Here is a 14,094-nt window from a genome sequence, read left to right on the forward strand (position 1 = left end):
CTGAGAAGGCTAGGGCTTTTCAGCTTGGAGAAGAGACGGCTGAGGGGAGATATGATAGAAGTGTATAAAATAATGAGTGGAATGGATCGGGTGGATGTGAAGCGACTGTTCACGCTATCCAAAAATACTAGGACTAGAGGGCATGAGTTGAAGCTACAGTGTGGTAAATTTAAAACGAATCGGAGAAAATTTTTCTTCACCCAACGTGTAATTAGACTCTGGAATTCGTTGCCGGAGAACGTGGTACGGGCGGTTAGCTTGACGGAGTTTAAAAAGGGGTTAGATAGATTCCTAAAGGACAAGTCCATAGACCGCTATTAAATGGACTTGGAAAAATTCCGCATTTTTAGGTATAACTTGTCTGGAATGTTTTTACGTTTGGGGAGCGTGCCAGGTGCCCTTGACCTGGATTGGCCACTGTCAGTGACAGGATGCTGGGCTAGATGGACCTTTGGTCTTTCCCAGTATGGCACTACTTATGTACTTATGTACTTATTTATTACATTTGTATCCCGCGCTTTTCTGCTCATCGCAGGCTCAATGTGGCTTACATAGTAACAAGAGAATACAATCTGTAGTATTGTTACAAGGAATGATTTATACTTGGGGATGGCTAGATCACTCACTAATATTTATAAGTTTTGATATATATATTATAATTCTCCACCAGTTGCCGATCAAAGCAACAAGATTAACAATTGCAGTATTCTGTACTGCAAGATTTAAAAGCATCCACTTTGGACACAAAAGACCATATATTTAGCTTCAAAAAAGGTTTATTTAAAATACAAATCATGTAAATAATATTGCAATGACAAGTAGTTCTTTTAAGAGATCTTACAGAGAATCTGTACTTCAAAGTAAGGTAGCAGGTCTAGATCAAAAGTTATGTTACTTGCAAGTCCTTGTTGCAAAGTATGAACAGCATGAGGTAAAAACATGGTTGCAGAAGAGGTCCTCATAGCAGCAGATCCCAAAGAAAGAGGCAGGTCCCAAGAGAGAGCAGCAGGTCCCAAGAAGTGAGCTGGGCTATTTCCAGGCTTTTTATAGTTAGCAGAGAAGCATGGTAGGTGCATGTCCTGGATCATTTGCTTCCTGGTTTGCACTGGATATTTTGCAAGGCATTGTGATTATTGTAGTCTGTTCACATGATCACATTATAAGTCTTTCCTTTCTGCACATGTCTTGGCGTCTTCATGTCTGATAGCTGATGGGAGGGGGCAGGTATACCTCTGATGACAGGCAAATGTTTTGTTTATGGTTTTCCTCTGAGTTCTTTGTTGTCAATAGCTGGAGTTACGCCTTCCCAGACCCTCTGTCTGCAATTGTGTTTTGATGTTGGTGAGCCTTCAGGTACCCACCTTAGTCATGCTTTTGTTACCAGTCCTTCAAGTGGGAGGAGAAGGAAGTTTTATATCTCTGTGAAGCAGTGCCCTTTTGTCTCTGTTAAGTGTTCCCAAAAGTTTCCTAGGAAAAGGGAGGGGGAAAGATGGGCTTGAAATGAGAGCCAGTTTCTGCTGCAGTTTCAAATATATTTTTAAAGCTGTATTTTTGTATTGCTATATATATTTGTATCTGATTCAGCACAATCAACTGACATACTGCTCAATAATTCTGACACCATGTTACAGTATCTGAATCAACAAAGGAGGTATGTGGTAGGACAAATGAACAAGGGTAAATGGGATAAAAGAGGTATCAGAGAAAGGATAGAGATAGGTAAGGAAGTGGAGCGATGAAGAAGAGGTAGGGGAAGAGCATGGAGGGTAAGAAGATTGGTAGGAGGTAATTTCTGAGCTATTGTTGTTAATGATTAGATGAACCGGTAAGTGGATGGGTTGCTTATGTTTGCTTATGGTAGGTCATATGTTTATGTCAGTGAAAGTTGTAACTTTGAGTGGAAGCATACTGCATGATATCCCAATGCAGCTCGGATACTCAAAAAGAAGACACACAGTCCCAAGAGTCCTAGGAGAGTCTTGATACTATTTTGGGATGGGAGCTAAACTTGTATATCCAATATTGTTCTAGATCTTAGGACAGCCCTTTGAATCACTTTTTTTTGCACATATCTCAAGACTGGATTTGTGCATGGGATCCATCTTCTATAAGGCTTGACCCCTTGGCTGTTGGACAACCAGTTTGCAGGCTTACCGCATGCCAATATGGAGCTACCGTCGGCCTAACATGAGCGCTGGCAGTAGTTCCAGCCCTATTGTGTGCCATTTCCCACTCTAGGGAAAATAGGGCACTATTTTCTAGCACACTATCCGTGGATGAGTGGAGTGGAGTGGAACAGATGGATGTGAAGTATTCTTTTCACGCTTTCCAAGAATACTAGGACTGGGGACATGCGATGAAACTACAGTGTAATAAATTTAAAACAAATAGGAGAAAATGTTTCTTCACCCAACGCGTAATTAAACTCTGGAATTCGTTGCCGAAGAATGTAGTGAAGGCGGTTAGCTTGGCAGAGTTTAAAAAGGGGTTGGACGGTTTCCTAAAGGACAAGTCCATAAACCGCTACTAAATCTACTAAATGGACTTGGGAAAAATCCACAGTTCCAGGAATAACATGTACAGAATGTTTGTACGTTTGGGAAGCCTGCCAGGTGCCCTTGGCCTGGATTGGCCGCTGTCGTGGACAGGATGCTGGGCTTGATGGACCCTTGGTCTTTTCCCAGTGTGGCATTACTTATGTACTTATGTACTGCCAGGTTAGCAAGGGAGCCCTTGCCATCACCTCACTGGGTGACGGTAAGTGCTCCTCCTCACATGGCCATGGCTATTTTCAGCCTTTTTCATCCACTGCGGTAAAAAGGGCCACAGTGCTCAGAAAAGAACAGCCTCCTCCACTACGCAGGGCCCTTTTTACCACAGCTTAGTAAAAGGACCCCTTAATTTATTTCAGATATAGGGCACTTCAGCAAATAGAGCTCAGCACTAGAACACTTGAATGAATATTATGAGGGAAAACAATTGCCATTACAATTGCCAATACATGGAAAGAAACAATTTTAATATTTTGAAAGTGGGATATGTTATGCAATGAATTTATTTCTAAGTGTTTATTTTACGGTAAACACACACACAAAAAAAATTCACATTGTACACTGAGAGAATGAGCACTTAAGCCTTTTATGGTCTGCACTTGGTAAAATTACAGTAAATTGCAAGATGTTTTATTTTCATAATTACCTTGTGGAACACCAGTTGCTATTGTCTTGTAATTTCCATAAAACGATTTTAACACCAGTCATATTTTGGACAGCTTGTGTGGGCACAGTCTGATTATCTCTATGGAAAATTAAAATTGTAAATGTGAAAAGGAAAGGGAAAAGAAGAAAAGAAAAAAAAAAAGAAGTTTTCAAAATGATCAAGAATCAGTGACGAATAATGAAATAATCCCCTGAACTGAGAGGGGAACAATGATAATCGCCTTTAGGATTTTAGTTGGACTGCCTGTAAATGTTATTTCTTTCTGAATGCATTTATCATAAAAGGGTATGCAATTATAGTACATTTTTCTGTCTCTGCAGGAGCTGGGAAGCAGCAGCCCTCCACAGAGGAACTGGAAAGGGATTGCCATCGCATTGCTAGTGATTTTAGTTGTGTGTTCACTTATAACTATGTCTGTCATCCTTTTAACGCCAGGTACAGTAAATTTGTATTTTATTATTATTTGTCGCATTTGCATCCCTCATTTTCCCAATTCTTTGCAGGCTCAATGTGGCTTACATAGTACCGTAAATGGCGTTAACCGATTCCGGTGTGAACAAATACGAGGTGTGAACAATATCAAGGTGATACTATAGTAGAATGAGGTACATGCATGGTAAAGACAATTGGGGATAGCTTAGAGAGGGAGAGGAAGAGTTAGGATATGCCCATTATGGTTGTGTCGCAAGAAAGAGGATCTAGGGCCTTGCTGTCACACCAGACGGCAAACCTCCTCCATTTAAAAGAGTAACACCGCTTTGTAGAATCTTTCCTGTAAGATTTTTCTTGGTCTTGATTTGTAATTTATTCTGTAGGTAGAGCCTCCCATATTCTCTCGGGAATCTGAGCTAGAGATCTCATAACCCTAGCTTTGGAGAAATTACAGTGGATGCCAATAAATTTCCATACCCAGTTTGAAGCTTTGATCCTATTTTGAAGCTTTGTATGGTCCTATTTTGGGATTCTTTTAGTAAGCTGTGATAAAAAGTGGCCTTAGGGCCCCTTTTACTAAAGGGTTGCCATGTGGCAACCTGAAACCTCCGGCCCAAAGCGGTTACCGGTGGTAATTCCACCCCAGCACACGCCATTTCCGGCACTAGCAGAAATATTTCTGCAGGGGGTTAACCAGTTGTAATCAGGCAGCATTACCCGCTGTCCAGTTACTGCCAGATTAGCATGGGAGCCCTTAGACAGATGATGACATGCAGGAACTGTCATGCACCCTCGCGTCTACTGAGCTGCTACTGAGATGCGAGGGTGCATGACAGTTCCTACACGTCATCATCTGTCAAAGTTATATGGTTCGTACTGGGTTTTTTTAACTCTAAGTCTATGAGAAGAAAAACTTTTTTTTTTGTTCCCTGAGCATTTATTGTTGCTAGTACACACATTTATCAGAAAATATTTATAGTAAGGATCACTGAGTAGCCCCTGATGCAGCCCTGCTGGGCGAAACACGGCCTGTGTCGGGCAATATACTCTAGATGCTATTTTATTAATAAAGTTTGTTTACATTTTCCAGGTGATTTAAATGGCTAGCAGCCTCCCCTGGCCGTTTAAATAATTGTGAATATTGGGCCTTATAATTATAGGTGTGCAAATGGCATCTACATTTAGGTGCTCTGAAGAGCAATATCTTCTACTGAAGATGGTCTTTTTTTTTTTTACATGTTTCATCTCCAAAATAGATTAGAATGGTATGTGGCAGGAGAAAAGCTTTTTCTTTTGTTGGTCCAATAGAACTCTGTTTGAAGATCTATGAACAAATATTTTTTTCTTTCCATTAGCAATACAAAGTTTGTTGATGTTTTATTGTGCTTTTTTGTATAAACGTTTTTGATTTTGCTATTTACTGCATTTGCTTAATTTTTATAGTTTGGTTATATGTTCATTAGTGTTGTATTAATGTGTTCTGCTTGGATTTTAATGTTATGAACATACTTCAGCTTGAGCCTTAAGGGTGTTTTTTTTTTTTTTTTGCTTTACCCCATCTGAGTTTAGGGAATGTCAGTGGCACATTTTGAGTGTGTTTTTAGGTGATTGTTGTCAAGCGCACACTAAGCACAGTGAGTAAATGTAGACTGTAACTATGGCAATGATTTTCATTTTAATTGGTTGCTTGGAGCCAATGATCCGAGAAAAGGAGTTCAGATTGGTTTTCAGGAAGAATGCTGCATGTTTAAGCAAGGTTTACACATCACAGAAACAAAAAAAAAAAAAGAAGTGTGAATGAGTGACAGCTGTAATTATGATTGAAAGTTTTGCCCAGGTCAAAAACAAGAGGCATTTTAAAGTTGAAAGAGATGCTGTCAGGAATTGTGAAATGGCTGACACTTATTTGTGTGTGAGCACAGTATAGCACCAATATTATGCCAGCTGGAACCAAAAAATAGAAAAGAAAGGGCTACTTCTGTCTTGTTCACTTTTGTTATCTTTTCGCTAAACCTCAACAAAGTTAAATAACAAAGGATATTCAAACTGATTCATAAAATTGCAAAGTTGATTTGTTTAAAGTTTTTGCACTTAATTCAGGTTTAATGCAAAAATTAACGCATGGTAAATGTAGGGGGTGTTATCTGCATCTGTCCTGCATTTACCACACTGGGTAGACTGTTAACGCACAGTATTTGGTTACCTTAAGTGACAGTGTGAGTACTCCTGCATTATCTGCCAGTACAGGTAATGCCATATGGTCCCATTCTGAAATAAATAAAGCTCTGGTGTAGCAGCCCACTATCTCTACATCTCTCCCTGACATCCAATCCCTGACCCCGCCCACCTGATCCCCCCAACACAAACCCAATCTTCTTATTCAACTCTGAATCCCTCCCCCCTCTATAAAGACCCCATAGATATCAATAGCCCTGCCCCCTGGGCAGAATCCCAATATCTTCCTACCCAATCCCAACTGCCCGTTATAAATTTGATCTCCCATCACAAGTCTTTCACCCCAAAGATAGCCCCTACACCCCCATTCGCAGTGGGGGATGCCAACACACAAACCCTGCCCTCCTGCATAAACCATATCCTCTGACCCTACCCTACCCCCCTTTCGGGACTTACCCAGGGATCTGCATGGATGTGGCAGTGGGGTCTGGACATTAGCAATCCCCTCTGCTGTCCCTTGGGTTGGCGCTGAGATTCAAAATGGTGCCAATGACCCCTAGCAGCTGCGCTGTTTCCTGACAGCTAGCAAGTGGTATCAACCCGTGTGCTAGTTGTCACAGTCAGCCACTCCTTTGCCCACCCATGACATGCTCATCTCCCACTCACTATGTTAGATAGATAATGCAGGACTTTTACTTTTACAGGTGTCTTTTTATCACAGGAGATATTAGCACAGATCCACGCTAATGTCTACCACATGGTAAATCCCGCAGTTGCTGCTTAAAACAGCATAGTAGAAGTGTCCTATTATATTTTACTCAGGTCATGTTCAGAAATGTCATTATTTGTAAACATGGTACTTTTACACAGAGTAGCAGGGTCTGTTGTAGTAACGAAATGTGGAGCTTTTCCTAGGTCCTGCACTCATTGACAATGTACCACCACCATACTCTTCAAGTAGTCATGCTCATAAATGGCCCCTAAAACTTCTACCTGTCAGTTTAGTGCCTCTAAAGGGACTAACAGTGTGAAGAAATAGCCTAATTGTTAGTGGAATGAGTTGGGAACCAGAGGGCCTAGATTCAAATCACATGGCAGCTCCTTGTGGCCTTGGGCAAGTCATTTAATCATCCATGCCTCAAGAGAAGGCAATGGCAAGCCACACCTGTATCATGTCAAGAAAACCACAAGAGAAGCGTGGGGAGGGGGCTCATTGTCAACCCTGATTCAAGAGCATATCTGGGTCTGGTAGTGTGTTAAATATAGGCATATCATAACAGAAACAAACTCATTCTTAAACCAGGAAGACAGCTGCTATAGAAAGCAGATGGGGTCCACTTCTATGACCATGCTCCCTCTCCTGTAGCTAGCTTATGCTACAGAGCCATGTTTAGGCCTTTATAGTTTACCCTACCTACTCATAGGGCCCCTTAAAATTGGGGAAGACCTTCCAAGTTTTCCACAAATGACAGAGACTTCTGCTTTGAGGATCATATCTTGTACTGCTGCTGAATCAGCAAATACGTTTGTCTTCTATACCAAGGGATTTCACCCCAGCCCTCAGGGACCACCAGGATATCTTCAATGAATATGCATGAGAAAGATTTGCATACAAAAAAGGCAGTGCATACAAATCTGTCTCATGCATATTCATTGTGGTATCCAGAAAACCTGACTGGCTAGGTGGTCCCTAAGGATTGGGTTGAAAAACCCTGCTGTAGAAACTCTCTTTGCAAGGCGTGGACAAGATGTGAAGTTAATTTCTGTCTTCAGATGACTGTCAATAACTCCAAGTAAGTTTTGAGCCTCAGTGCTTGCTAGGCTGAGGCATTAAAAAGCATATCTGGGAATTCTGAGTGTTTGAAGATTCCTCGATTTCAATGAGAAACAATAATACATTTTAAAATGCAACACTCAAATTCCTACTCTCTTCCCCTCTAGCACTAAAACAAAAGCATCAACACCCCAAATCTACATTCCCTCGTTCTTCAAAGGAACACTTAATAATTTTAATTTTAATTATGTATGCTAAGTTCTTACCTGCTTTGAATTTTTAATGCATGATATAATTTTGCCAAATAAGTAATAAATACATAACAATACATAACATAACATAACATGAGTAAGAAAACCACTGGGTCAATATTCACCCTTTGGTAGTCAACGATTACAAAGGCACTGACCGCAGCAAGTAGAAAATGACCCAGATATTCAATGTTGGATCTAATCCAGTTTTCATTATTGAATATCCAGGTTTTTGGCAGCCACAATAAGTTATCTGAAATTTAGACTGATGCCCAGATAACTGCTTGAATTTTATCCAGATACTTACGTGGTTAGAGATCTGAAAATTGCCACTAACCAGGCAAATCCCAGCTCCCTATACACACCATCCCAAAATGCTCTGAAACTAACTGTGTAATGCTGCTGTGGTCTGTGCTGGTATTCAGTGGCACCATTTGCAACATGAAGCTAGATTTCTCATTAGAAGTTATCACTTAATAAAAAGATTCAGGTGTTATAGTAGACAATTATTATATGTTGAAATCTTCTGCTCAGTGTGTGGCGGTGGCCAGAATAGCAGGCAGAATGTTAGGAATTATTACGAATGGAATAAAGAATGAAACAAAACATAGCATAATGCCTTTGTAATGTTCCATGATGCTACTACATCTTGAGGATTGTGCAGTTCTGGTTGTCAATTCTCAGGAAAGATACAGTGGAATTAGAAAAGGTGCAGAGAAGGGTGACCAAAATGATTAAGGGGTTGGAATGACTCTCATAAGGAAAGGGTCAGTGTGCGGCGGCGGCGGCTAAGAAAGCAAATAGAATGTTAGGTATTATTAGGAAAGGAATAGAAAACAAAAATGAAGACATTATAAAGCCTTTTGTATCACTCCATGGTATGACCGCACCTCGAATATTATGTTCAATTCCGGTCACCGCATCTCAAAAAAGATATAGTGGAATTAAAAAAGGTACAGAGAAGGGTGACTAAAATGATAAAGGGGGACGACTTCCCTATGAGGAAAGGCTGAAGCAGCTAGGGCTCTTCAGCTTGGAGAAAAGACAGCTGAGGGGAGATATGATAGAGGTCTATAAAATAATGAGTGAAGTGGAACGGGTAGACGTGAATCATTTGTTTACTCTTTCCAAAAATAATAGGACTAGGGGACATGCAATGAAGCTACAAAGTAGTAAATGTAAATCGAATCGGATAAAAGTTTTCTTCACTCAATGTGTAATTAAACTCTGGAATTCATTGCCAGAGAATGTGGTAAAGGTGGTTAGCTTAGCGGGGTTTGAAAAAGGTTTGGACAGCTTCCTAAAGGAAAAGTCCATTGACCATTATTAAAATTGACTTGGGGAAAATCCACTGCTTATTTCTGGGATAAGCAGCATAAAATGTATGGAGCTTTTTTTGAGATCTTGCCAGGTATTTGTGACCTGGATTGGCCACTGTTGTAAACAGGATTCTGGGCTTGATGGACCTTTGGTCTGTCCTAGTGTGGAAATACGTATGTATTTATATTAGGATTTTTTCGGTTTGAAGAAGAGATGGCTGGGGTGAGATAAGATAGAGATCTACAAAACCCTGAGTGGAGTGGAACGGGTAAATGCAAATTGATTGTTTACGTTTTCAGAAAGCACAAAGTCTAGGAAACACATCACTCAACATATTCATCTCTGGAACTTGTTGCCAAAGGGTATGGTAAAGGTAGTTAATGTAGCTGTATTTAAAAAGGTTTGGACAAATTCCTGAAAGTAAAGTCCATAACTTATCCCTGAGATTCTGTAGCATGGATTCTTGCTACTTTTGGATTCTGCCAGGTATTTGTGACCTGGACTGACCTTTGTTAGAAAAAGGATGCTTGGTTAGACGGACTTTTGGTCTGACCCAATTTAGCAGCTTTTATGTTTTTATATAAACGTTTGGCTCTGTTCATAGGACTGCAGGAGTAACTTTGTGGTTAGAGCACCAGGCTGGCAAAAGGGAAACACAGTTCAAATCCTGCCTTTGGTCCTTGTGACCTTGGGTAAGTCTCTTAGCCCTCCATTACCTCAGGTACGAAATTAGATTGTGAGCCCTCCAGGGACAGAGCAATGCATACTGTACCGGTGTGTAACTCACCTTGAGCTGCTACTTAAAATGGTGTGAGCTAAATCCGAATGAATAAAGGTTTTCCTCTTTGGATATAGAATTCAAGGATTTTTGAGCTGGATCCAAGCATTTTGCTTAAGAAGAAGGGTGGTTATCTAGAAATTGTGTTTTCTGAGTAAATTAGTGTTCTGGTGGCATTGTCATTTCATGGAAGACTAAAAGTAATAAAGAAAATTAATGCTGAAAGAAATGAAACAAACAGATATTGCAAAACAAATAACTGCCAGTCACTTCAGCTGTAGTGCATAACGTTATTATTAATAAAACTGACATGGAATGTAATCAACTGGCCCATATTTGTTTCTGAAAATAAGCTGGAATATACAGTACAATTTAATCATCAATCATTTCTAATTTGTGAGCACTGATTTGAAGCATCTAAGGTCATAATAAAGTCATTAATTAGTCATAAGGAGACACCTCTACTGATCTCCAATTTATTTAATGTAGTTCATAGGTACCAAACTTCGCAAGCACTAAAAATAAAATACTAGATTCTGCATATCTGGGAGAAGCACTGATTTTTTTTTTTCTTTTTTTGCATACCTGTTAAAAGATAGTCTCTTTAATGAGTGCCAAAAAATAATGTAATCCCTAAATGTGTGGGAGGAAGGAGCAAAGCCACAAAGCAAGATGGTGCCCTAAATTGTGTGCTCCTCACTCCTACTTTCTCACCAAAAGCATCACTATGCATTACTTGTCTGGGCCTTCTCTTGTTGTCTGAGATCCAGCTGCCAAAAGAGAGATTTGTTGGGGCATGTGTTCATTAGCTTTATTGGTGGCCTGGGTCTCCGTCTCCCACGTGTGTAATTGCAGTCTATGCTGCATTGGTGCTGGTAGGGCCAAATAAACACAGATGATCAGCAGAGTAGTGGTGAGCATAGATGCCTTCTTAAAGTGTTTGCAGGCAGCACAGCTAGATCGCAAAGCTGAGGAGTCAGCAGTATATGTTCAGGTAAGCAGACAGCGAGAGAAGAAGGCACAGGGTAATGGACAGTAGTATAGGTTGATCTGTTGGTTATACTTAATACAGGATCTATAATTTGAACAGCTATAATTGCAGATCACAAGGTCTATAGAGAAGAGAGAGCTATATGAATCCCTCCCATGTTTTAGAGAGCACAGATTTGAAGAATATGGATGGTGTGCACCTCATTGGTGTTTAAGAGGACCTGAAATGTGCAGAAGGGCAATTTAGAGGCTACACCGGCTGCATGCCACAGGATGCATCCAATAGTGGTGATCACCTTTGACCCTAGTCTAATGATACCACAAAATTAGAGTCAAAGGTTGTGGTTGTCATATTGGATACAACTGCGACCATGAGCATGAGTAAACAGAAATCTCCCCTACTCCAACTTCCCTTGTTGGATCACAAATGATTACAGTAGACAGGGGTGAGGGGCTGTGGGAGGAGGAGTTGGGAGACAGAACTAGCAGAGGGAACCATGGAGAGGAAGGGCTGGGAGATGGAGCCAGAAGGGGGGCTGGAAATCTCAGGAGCTTTGTTTGTAAACCTGTCATTGACAAATGAAACTCTGCTTGTTTATGTTTGCCAATGACAGAAGAATGTTATTTCTTCTGTTGATGTAGATACCTGGAATATGCTCCTGGTGAAGATGGTGGGGACAACTGTAGTGACGGAATTCAAAAATACATGGGTTAAACATAGAAAGAGGACGGAATCAAAGTATAACTAAAAGACCTTCATATTTTAAACAGGGCATAGAAGAGTGTAACCTGCACAGTATGACAGATATAACTCTGCCTGCCTCATTGGCCAGACTGGATAGACCATGCAGGTCTTTTTCTACCATCATTTACTATATTATTATGTAACCATGGTCAGCTAACAACATGCCCGCAGAGATCACAACCACTGTAGATGCCTATGAAATGATCAAGGATGTGATGGGAACACTTTCTGAAAAAAAAGTCTAGATGAGATCTTGAGAAGTTTTCCAGCAGCCTTGCTCAGGTGGCAGCAGCAGTAAACATGAATGAGTTGAGGGTGGAGAAGGACTTGAATGCTACTTTGCATGGCAGCAAACTAACTTTTCTAGAAAAGGTTATCCAGGCAATGATCAAAAGTCAAGAGGCTGCTGAAAACAGGAATCACATTATAGAGCTTCCAGAAAAAGACGGTAGGGCAAGATTGCACAACTTCTTGGTTTCTGGAGGTCTTAAGTCTACACACAAAGGACCACAACATAAAACTGTACCAGTCATGTTCTGGCTCTGATGCCAGCAGATGGGAAGTGATCGAGGGCTATAGTTATTCTGGCACACAGTTTTCAGGATAAAGTTCAATGGGGGAGTCTTGTATCAGAACCACAAGATATTTTTCTTTCATAACTTGTAGAAACTAAGAATGAGCTTGGTGCATGTGAAGAACGACTTTAGAATGCATGATATAAAGGTGCTCAATTTCAAAGTACATAGATTTATAAAATTCCATAGTAACCTATGTAACTTGGTAAATCTATGTGTTTTGAAAATAAGCCTCAAAATATACTATTGCCTAACTTCCAAAGCTTAAAGGCTTCCATAGTAACAAAAGTTTGCTATTTAACTTAATTAAAGACTGTCAGTCCTTTGACAGGGGTCTGCTTCGGAGAGAAAGAGGATGACTATAGGTATAAACCATGAGCATTGATCTGGAAGATGCTGGAAGATCACATGTGATGACAAGCTGGTGGATGTTTGATCTTATGATTGGAAGATTGGTTGGATTGTAGGGGCTATGTTTGCATTGTTTTGGGGAATATCGGTCATTTGGAGACTCTCGAAGGGAAAGTGTGAGCAGTGAAAATGCAGGGAGGTAGCTATATAGGTGTGGCATATAGTTGAAGAAATTGATTGATGCTTGTATGAGGTGTTTATGGTAGAGAGAACTTGTGCTACAGGTGGATAGGGATGCTTTTTGCATGGGTGGAGGTGGAAGGCTGTGGGGACAAATTTTGCAGTTTGTAGAAAGACTGGGAAGTGATTGGATAAGAAGGTGGATGGTTGGGTTGGAGTTGCTTGGATATGCATATGGCAAGGGTACAGAATCAAGGTGCTTGTCTGACTCTGGAGAGTAAGAAGAAAGAACCATGTTTGAGGGATGCTAGATTATCTGGTGTTTCTTGTGGATGGAGTAAGTGCATGATATGTGGTGAAATCATGCCTTACATTGAAAGCAAGGGTTTGTGGAACTGGAGTTTCATGAGAGCGGGTGGGGTACTGAATATATGGAGAGAGGGGAGTGGCTCTTCCCATGCTCCACCCAAGTTGTGTTCTGGCACGTCTTGATAGTATTGGGGTGGCTTTGAATGATTTTTCAGTGACACCATCCAAATAGTGACAATGAAAATCGCTGGGTAGCTTCAGCTAGTGGAACTTATCAAGATAGCAGGGGCAACTGTCTGGTCACTACTTCAGAATATTAACACACAACTATTTAGGATCTAATAGGTATTTATGACCCATTCTGTGACCACTCCTGGAAACAGGATACTGGGCTCGGTGGACCTTGCGGTGACTCAGCATGGCTTGTCTTAGACTCTTTTTTTTTAATCATTTATTTATAATTTTTCATTTTACAAGGGTCACTTGCAAACAGTAATACAGAGATGGTTGCACATTAATACAATATAAGAAGAAAACGATCCAAACTAGATATATGGATTATATACAATCTTTCTCTTTCTTAGACCACAAAGTGGAGTTGTTTTTCCAGGTCCAAGAGCGTTGACGCTCCTTTGCCGGCGCTAATCAAAGGACTCGCCAACCCTTTCATCTGTGGGCAGTTCGATGCACAGCGGTCCCACACTTGCTGCTCAGGGGACAAAATGCTGGCCATCAGCGGCTGACCACCGGTTGTTCCCTTCCTCTCAGTTAAGGGAAATGCAATTGCAGAGAGGAAATTTACATAAAGAAGACAAAACCTCAGAGGGCAGCTGGGACGTTGGGCATACGAACTCCAGGTCACCATCTCAACACTCTTCCAGTTTGGGACACTCTTTGTCTGGTTTCTCCTTAGAGGCCTGTCTGATATGGGTAGCCCTTCAGCATAGCCCTCTGAGTCATTGAAACACAGAAGCCCCTCCACCACTACAAGGTGG

At 40.8% G+C, this 14,094-nt stretch overlaps 1 protein-coding gene across 1 annotated transcript in view; it reads left to right on the forward strand.

The window, feature by feature from the left end:
- DPP10 (dipeptidyl peptidase like 10) overlaps nt 1-14,094 on the forward strand; it is a 744,229-nt gene that overhangs the window by 185,785 nt on the left and 544,350 nt on the right. Inside the window, 1 exon segment of the mRNA XM_030210103.1 lies at nt 3,540-3,654. Coding sequence (XP_030065963.1) covers nt 3,540-3,654 — 115 coding nt within the window.

This window comes from Microcaecilia unicolor, chromosome 7 (assembly GCF_901765095.1).
Source record: "Microcaecilia unicolor chromosome 7, aMicUni1.1, whole genome shotgun sequence".
Classification (NCBI taxonomy): Eukaryota; Metazoa; Chordata; class Amphibia; order Gymnophiona; family Siphonopidae; genus Microcaecilia; species Microcaecilia unicolor.